This window comes from Agrilus planipennis, unplaced genomic scaffold (genome assembly GCF_000699045.2).
Source record: "Agrilus planipennis isolate EAB-ADULT unplaced genomic scaffold, Apla_2.0 scaffold114, whole genome shotgun sequence".
In the NCBI taxonomy this organism is placed as follows: domain Eukaryota; kingdom Metazoa; phylum Arthropoda; class Insecta; order Coleoptera; family Buprestidae; genus Agrilus; species Agrilus planipennis.
In genome coordinates, this window is record NW_020442440.1 from 7,064 (window position 1) to 16,178 (window position 9,115).

At 38.8% G+C, this 9,115-nt stretch overlaps 2 protein-coding genes across 2 annotated transcripts in view; both read left to right on the top strand.

Annotated features, from left to right (window-relative positions):
- LOC108736202 (dynein heavy chain 2, axonemal-like) overlaps positions 1-9,115 on the top strand; it is a 109,379-nt gene that overhangs the window by 2,496 nt on the left and 97,768 nt on the right. The window contains exon 3 of the mRNA XM_025980343.1: positions 6,385-6,604. Coding sequence (XP_025836128.1) covers positions 6,385-6,604 — 220 coding nt within the window. The remainder of the gene's footprint in view (positions 1-6,384; positions 6,605-9,115) is intronic.
- LOC112906371 (histone H3-like) overlaps positions 8,705-9,115 on the top strand; it is a 4,300-nt gene continuing 3,889 nt past the window's right edge. The window contains exon 1 of the mRNA XM_025980338.1: positions 8,705-9,113. Coding sequence (XP_025836123.1) covers positions 8,772-9,113 — 342 coding nt within the window. The 5' untranslated portion in view covers positions 8,705-8,771. The remainder of the gene's footprint in view (positions 9,114-9,115) is intronic.

The window sequence follows — 9,115 nt, forward strand, 5'->3', positions numbered from 1 at the left end:
GCGAGAGCGCGGAACGAGCGACAAAGAGGCACAATCGGCCTCCGCGTTCGGCAGCTTTCGACATCTGTCTCTCTCCTACTTGAGTGAGCGATGCGTCCGCGTGGACAGCTGCTATACAGTAATACATTTCCGTTTACCTCCTTCTCTATATCCATACAAAATATCTATCAAACAAATAAAATTAAAATTTTCTTTTGAAAAATGAAATTATTCCATCAGTATTTTCTCATGACGTTGTCACGTTCAACTATCGTCAGTAAACCGACTTTACAGACAACCGATTTTTGTTAATAATAAGTATCTTTTTCTATCAACATAAATTGACGCCACTAGGTATATGATAAATTACTTTATTCGTTTTTACAAAATGAAATATCAAACTAAAAGATACGTAAATAATAAACGCAATGAAAACAACTAATCGTAAAATAATTCAGGAAACTATTACCTTTCCCACGCCGTCGAAGTAGTGACAAATCAGGGATATTAAATTTACGAATCACTTGCTTAATGATTTTTTTATGTAGTTAATTTTCATCATATTGTTGGATCTCTGTTCAAATTCTTCCTCTTCCACAATCAGCAATAGAGCACTGATCCATTTAACGTTGCTCAATATATTTAAATTGAATTTGCTACAATCTACAATGCAGTTTTGATTCTGTAAAAACCATGTTAAGCTTAGTCTACAAGGATGCTTAAGACTGCTTCAAGCTAAATGTCTAACAGACTTCTCCAGTCGAGGAATTATCGAAGGATTCTAGATCTCGAAATTCACTGTCTATACAATATACATACGTGGATACATAGCAACTATTTCAAAATGTAGTATAAACTGTGAAATAAAATCTTTGGCATGAATACGTATTAAGACTACAACATATGTATCTAGTGTTTTTCAAGGAAACATTAAGTTTATATCAAAAAAATTTCGTAGAGAGTGTTCCTATGCAAGCTGTTCGCAGGTAGTCGATTTCGCAGATTTAATGTGTTGGTCATTTCGGTTCGTAATAAAATTGGTAGGTCGGACTCCAACCTTAATAATGGTATCTAATATCGGCTGGTTTTGTCATTCCGCTACGCCGTTTTGCTGCGGATTGTATGGTACTGTGAGCCGACGTGTGATTCCCTTGCTTTTTAGGAGCCTGTCCAGTTCTCCGCTGATGTATTGACAATCGTTATCCAATTAGAGACATATGACGCACCTGTCGGTTATATTTTCGACGAGTGTGATGTTAACTGACGGTGTTCTGATTCGAGTCTAAAGGTCGTTGTGTGTTAGAGTTGCTTCCTAAGGCTTCGCTAGCCCAGGTGGCGAGCTCCTTCAGAGGTCTTTCAATCTCCGATGCTGGATGCGGACTGCAATTACCTACGGACCGCGAAAGCCTTTACCAATTTGTGAGTGTGATGTACTCCAGCATTGCGTCAAATACGTCAGCTTTGGATTGTAGAAAACGTATCTCGCACTATCAAGAGGCATCGTCAATGTACGTAACAATGTATTTGGAACCACTTAACAACGTCTGTGTGGATTATGTTTAGCAGTTCTGTTTTTTTTCTCCGATTCTCGTAGAAATGGAGCTCTTCGCATCTTTCCTTTTACGCAAATGTCACATTCCAGCTGGCTAGTCTTATCATCGAGTTGTATGCCAATAATTTGTTTGTCACAACGTCGGTTATGTCGAGTGCAATATTTCGAGCAACACTGTCTTGTTCTTTTGCTGCACGGCGTAGGCGTTTTCGTTACCTTCGCGCACGAAATACAACTTTTCGACTCGAACCGCGCACACTTCGATTTCACCACCTGCATTGACGACTGTGGCGCCATGTTTTTCGAATATAACGTCGAAACTGGTGATTTGTGATTTTGCGCACCAATATGAGATTTGTGCGTAGGTCCGAAATATAAGATGCGCTGTTGAGTGTCACGTTCACTTTATCACCGGACACGTTCGTGTTAAACAAGACTGCCCTTTTTCCGGCGATTTGAGTTGAAGACTCGTTCTCTTGGCTCAGTGTGTCACACGAACTGGTGTTGAGTTCGAGTTGTGACAAATTTGTGATTCTGCTTTATCAACGTTGAAGCGTAAACGACATGGAAGCAAACGTTGCTAGACTCAGTCGACTTTTCCTAATCCGGTTTTTTGTTCTTACTGGGGAACCAGCAATTGAATGGCTTTTGAGCGATTTTGTTGCATAAAATAAACAAAATTAGGACTATATAAAAACTACATTAAAACTAATCCAAAAATGATTGCACATTTGTGTGTAATAGTAAAATAAATATACTTTAGTAAGAATTTTCAATTAATTATTTCAAATTGCATTTCTGTTATTCTTATTAATTAAAGCATAATCATACAATAGGTATACTAAGTAGTAAGTAGTAACGTTTAAGTCTTTAAGTTCATTTGGTAGCTTCCACTACTTAATAGTAATATATTCATTGTTCTTATGGTTTAGAGATTTGTTTATGTTAGGATGAAGTAGACTTTTGTGTCTCGTGACACTGGTTGATTCTCTGTATTTATATTTTAGTGTTTTCTTGTGCTGTACCATGGACTCAGTGATGAAAAACTTTAATTAGTGTTGGTTTCGGGATGTTTTCTGTGTTGGATTTGAAATTTATTCTAATTATTCTGTTTTGTAATGAGCTCAGGGTTTTCATTGTGCTTTGGTATGTTCGTCCCCCCACGCTATGATGCAATAGTTAAATGCTGTGAAATAGATCATCATAAACTGTCAAAACTTGTCTAATATTCATAATCTTGATTAGTTATGTAAATATGAAGAGCAGATATCTAGTTTTCTTATAATGTAATGAATATGATTATCCTCTCTCATATGACAATCAATTATTATACTTCGGTATTTGGTGTTTATGGTTCTATTTATTTGCATTCCATTAATAGAAATGTTAAATACTTTGGCTGTACTATTTCGGTAGGCACCAAACGTCATGAGCATGAGTAACCATTCGTTGTTGTCTTAGCTTGGTAGAATAAAATTTCAGAGTATTAAAAGAAAATTTCGTGGAATGCTAAATGCAAATTTAAGGGCTTGTAAGAAAAATTAGAGAGATTTGAAGAAAAATTAAAAAAATATCCCACACAATTGCAAGAATAATGTTCTGTGTAGGCATACACAATAATAGAAGATTTTGTAGATGTCACATTCTGGATCTTTCTGGAAAAAGTCCGGCGCTATAAATAGTTGCCGCGAGATCGGAAGTGTTAATATGAATTCGAGTTATAGTAATGAATTAAAAATTAATTAGTCAATAGTGGGAAAGGTGTCGCGACAATAATTACCGGAAAAATTGGTTGAAACAAAAAATAATGTTGAAAAGAAATGGATACACAGATGAAAGAGTTAATGAGAGAAGTGAAGGGACCGGGAGAATAGAACCAGCGACTAGCCCATGGACGTCGCCGGCCGTTTTAGTAAAAAAGAAGTATGGATTTGGAAAAAGATAGCTGCTCGTTGTCTCGGATTGACGATACCTTGGTCATATTCTAACATATTCTCAATGTTAAGCCTTATAAGTGAATACTGATAAATGAATTTGAATACTGAAGCCAAAGAGAACACGGCATTCTCAAATGGAACAGAATTGAGGTAAATTGAAGTGATGTCGTTCAGTTTATGCAACATGCCAGTTACATTTGAACGGCTCATGGAGAAAATCTTGTGGTGGTTTAACTGGGAAGACTTGCTTGGTGTACCTCGACAGCATCATTGTGATAGGAGTAGACTTCGCTGACTACATGAAGAATTTGGAATAAATTTTCCGAAGGCTTTGAGACGGCAATTTGAAATTGAGCTAAATGTATATAAGTCCTAAGCTTCCTTGGACTTCACAGATAACTGACTGAAAAAGATAACCGACTTGACAAGAAGTGCTTACGAAGTGAAACAGTTATGGACCCAATTGGATCCTATTGTTGAAGACGATGGTCTCCTGAAGTGGGTGGTAAAAAACCAGAATGGTACTGAGACACACCGCGATGTTTGGTGAAAGAAGTCCTGCAGTACTTTCATAACGGTCCTTAAAGAGGACATTTTAGTATTAACAAGTTCCTTCAACGATTTTACTAGTTCAACTGCAAGAATACCACAGGGCATTTGAGAGAATTGCCATTGAAGTCGTATAACCGTTTTTAAACTCATGATTGAAGGAAGTATATCTTAGTGGCAATGAATTACTTTATGAAATGGGTGGAAACGTACGCCTTTTCCAACCAGATAGTAGCGGACAACACCTCTGCATCCTCAATCGGATGATATGGTAAACCGAATGAACCAGAACCATTAAAAAATGCATGTCCAAGATGGTCTCCAAACATATGAGAGTGTGATCGTTATCTGCCATTGTTTTTTAGGGCATATCCATTGCCGTTCTACGAAACTACTTATTAGACACCAGCAGAAGTATTGTTTGGTCGGAAACTACGACTACAAATTTGGTTATAAACCTGGTAAGGATGTTGCTAGATACAATTACCTTAAAAAAAACGTTTGATGGCATCTACAAAGAAATACGTCCCCACATGCCAATAACTAGCGGTCATGTGGAACACTTCTACGACATGAAGGCCGCTAATGGATGTTTCCTAGAAGCAGGCTTGGTGTGACTATACAATCGATGACAAAAAGGAGTCTATCACCATAACTATAACAGCATAGGAAGGTTCATGTAAAATCGTCAAGCGAATAAATGATGTGTTCTACCGGATTATACGTGCCCCGGATGGGAAGTCAAAAGTCGTCAAACGATTGGCTCTGTATGCTGGTGATAATCACGAATATGCTCGGATCAGAAGTATGTAAGCTCGATCTCCGAATCCCCAATACGAACAATTCATGGCTGCACTGAGTTTGTGTTCCAAAGCCAGATTTGGAGTCAATTCTGAAAGACATGAAGATTTATTTGCTGGGGAACGTGCACTTCGAGAAACGTTCCAGATGAATGAAACCTTTTTCAGAGAATTTGACAATAAAAATAAGTCTCTGAATGGCAGCTAAAGTTAGTTCGTATATGGATATTTAATCAGTAATACGGAGTTACTTTTGTCTGGAACCCCAACTCTGTAGTTTTAGCAGTATTTGATTTTTCTAAAAAAAGTCAAATATCACTGCAAAAAAAATTAATATGGTAGATTAGGTTAGGTTACATTAGTTTCTTCCCCAATATTCCATTTTTTATCTTCAACTCTTTTAAGGTCCGTAAATTTCACTAAATTCAGTCCTTTTGCTGGACCATAAAGAATTCAAACAATTTTTACAAAGTAAATAAAATTGAAGTCATACACGGTAGATTTAAAAATTAATACTGAACTAAAATGTACAATTAAGAGTGAATTGGAACTTATCAAAATTGAGTTTCGAATTTGAAATGAACTTGAATTAAAACTTCAGTAATAAAATTTAAGAAACACAGCCAAGAGGAATTAGAAATATTTGTGTATAATAAAGAAGATGCAGGAGACCAACAAGAAGAAATTGGAAATACTCAACAATCTCTTGCAATTTAAAAACTCAGTAGTTTCGTTAGAAAAAAAATGAAAGTACTTACAAATACAAATGTGTAAAAATATAACTTTTATTATATACTGTATGTCAATTTAAGTACATATAAATAATTTCAGGTTTGTATCCCAATATAACGGCGATAAGGAAAATTAAACAAACACCACTATTTGTAAGAAAACACACATCATCATCATCACAACGGCGCCAGTCCTAAGACTGGTTGGACACGTACCTCCACTCTTTCCTATCCTGAGCTAAACATTTCCCTAAAACTGGAAGAACCCACATCCTTAATTATTTGCGAACAGCAATCTCATCTAGATCTACCTCTACCCATACTAACTCCTGTTTCTGCCTCTAATATGTCTCTGTCGAAACCTTCATGCCTGAGAAGGTGTCCTACCAACCTATCTCGCCTATTTTGTATTGACTTCCATAGAGTCCTCTGTTCTCCTATTCTTTCTAATACCTTTTCATTTCTAACCTTGTCTACCCACGTTATCCTCATCATTTGCCTATAACACCACATTTCGAAGGCTTCTAACGTTTTCTACAGTACTGATCTGTCAATACCGCTTCCATTTTATTTAATAATGTACCATCCACTAAGTCGTTCAACATTTATTTATGTAATGGTAGGAATATCCGTAATTTTAAACATAATATAAGCTTCGCCTTTGAATAAATACCATATATAATTTACATATAAAAGAGTTAAATCAGTAGTAGTTTAATCCATTGTCGCGGGGTTCAAAAATTACGTACTATTTATTGTAATTCTATTTATTGTAAAATAATTGCCATTCATCTACCTTTTTGTTTCTTATTAGGTTTATAAAAATATTCTTACAGATTCAGTGGACTACAAGTTGTACGAGGGCATTAATGCATTGTAAAATTATGGAAAGTAAGAAACCAATGAAAAGATTAAGAAAGAAGCAAAATCAAGTTTTAGATAAATTGTCTGAAATGAGCAGAAAAGATCTCAATAGACTTTCCAGATTAAAAGTGAATGCTCTCATTACTATTGAAATCCATTGCAGAGATGTTATCGATAAAATGTACAAAGCAAGTAAGTTATGTTTCCCATCCCATAATCGACTAAGGATTAAGGCCAATTCGTAAAAAAATAATTTAGAATTTTGCTTTAATTGAAGTCAAATGCAATTACGCCTACTCATGTATCAGAAAGTTCTTAAACAGTAGACAGTGACTCATATGCATTGTAGGGAGCGTAAAGATAAAGAAAAATAAAAAAGATAAAAAACTACAAGTTGTCCGTTGCAGACTTCAAAATGTCAATAATTTCTTTGAGCAGGCATCTTTTACCAGTATTGTTAGAATAGTCGATTCTAAACTTTCTGATGAAAAAAACTGTCCACTGGCACCGTTGAAAATTTATATAAGTATTAAAGTATCTATTAAGAGAATATGGGAAAAAATTGTCAGAAGGCTAAGTAGAAGCCAAAGGGCCCTCAGAAGCTGTCAATATTGAGAAAAGTCTGTGGAAATTTACATATTAAGTAAAAATTCTGACAATTTGTCAAAGATGAGTAGGGTGTGTAGGATTTCTCCCTTCTTTGCCGCGGGGTGGGTGGAATATCAGAGATGCTGGTACTAAGTCTTTTTTTCTTGTTTAGTTTATCCTCGAGAAGGGGAAATCGTCAAAAGATACCCTCTGAAAGTTAAAGGTGGGTAGAGAAGTGTTTGGAGGGGGGTGTGGGTGTGAGTAGGTACCCCATCACAAAAATAGGGTAGGTACTCCCGCTAAAATACGAAACTAGACTAAAAAGCGAAATTACTAGTACTAATTTTTTTTTTTTTGTTTGTTTTCGTGGAGGAGAGGAAATCTTCAAAAGACACCCAGCCGTCCGTACGACTGGGTAGTGTCGGATTCATCCCGAAGGACGCCTACCGACTAAAACCTCTCCCCCTCAGGCCGTTCTAGGGCCGCGAGGCCCTCTTCAGCCATATGTTGTACTACATATTAGTTGTTGATGATGTTCAGAAGAATATGGGCGTTGCCCAATAGATGTAGCAAGATTTCGCCTGGTGTTGTGGCACCTTTAAGTTGGTTTGCTAGGTTGATAATGGCGGTCTTGAATGTCATCAGGTCCAGTTTGTCGAAGATTGATGATTCTGTTTCGGAGTTTTCCGGTTTTGGTGTCCCCGCTGTTGCTTTAGCATAAGAGATCCCTTGTCGGACATTAGAAGTCGTAGTTTTGGTAGGTTGGATGTTCTCACGTGGTTTGGTTGGTTTGTTTTTGATGGAGAAAGCTTTGCAACCCCGGTAGCTGGCAGGGTGTGGCCCTTCGCAGTTGCGGCACTTTGCTTTTTCTTCTTTCGGCTTCGTGCACTGGGATGAATGGTGGAGATCTGCACACTTTACGCATCGTGGGGCCATCTTGCAGTTCCTTTGGACATGTCCAATGCGCTGGCAGCGATGGCATTGTGTAGGTCGGCGTTGTTGGCGGTATAGCTCTATTGTAACCCGTAAGTGGCAACATGTCTTGATGTCCTTGATTTTTGTTTCCATTTCTTTAGGCGCAATGATTAGAACCAGGGGAATCTCTTTAGACCGGCTCTTCATCCTATGGACGGTTGCGTCGCGTAGCCCGTTCCCTTCAAGGTCGTTTAGGACGTCGTCGCATGACAGTGTGGTGGGAATACCCTTCATAACGTATTTGACCGGCCGGTTTCGATCGCACGTGTATGTGAAGTAATAATAGTCCATTTTGTCTAATAAGGCTGTCAGCTTGCTGTGGTCTTCCTCTGTTCGTGGTTGTATCTTGATTCCCTCTTTGGTACTCCTGGCATTGTCGAAATTTACGTTGTTTAGCTGTAGTTTCTTTCGCAATAGATTCCAATCTTCGTTGTAATGTACGATGACTGGTGGTATCTTAGGTTGGTCCGTAGGCTCGCTCTGTAGAACATCGAAACTGTTGGATGTAGTTATCTTAGTGGCCTGTCTCTGGTCGTACGTAATCTTCCTGGTCTTCTTCGGGATTACGAAACCCTCGTCTATCTCCATGGTGCAGGTTAGTCTTAAGAAAGACTATTTTTTGTCGCTGAAGAACTCTAGTATCGAGTAGCTGTTGTCGACCGCTGCTGTAGTAGATGTTGTCGTCTCGAAGTTCGAACCGGGAGTGGCGAGAAACGGTCCCGGACCTACCGAATTTCGATAGACAACCGACCGATCAAACAGTCAATCAATCAATCAATCAGTCGACCAATCGATCATGGCTCGCACCAAGCAGACGGCTCGTAAGTCGACCGGCGGGAAAGCTCCGAGGAAACAGCTGGCCACGAAGGCCGCGCGGAAAAGCGCGCCCGCGACCGGAGGAGTGAAGAAGCCGCATCGTTACAGGCCCGGCACCGTGGCCCTCCGAGAAATCCGCCGTTACCAGAAGAGCACCGAGCTGCTCATCCGCAAGCTCCCGTTCCAGCGTCTCGTGCGAGAGATCGCCCAGGACTTCAAGACCGACCTTCGATTCCAAAGCTCGGCCGTGATGGCGCTGCAGGAGGCGAGCGAGGCTTATCTGGTCGGTCTGTTCGAGGACACGAATCTGTGCGCGATTCACGC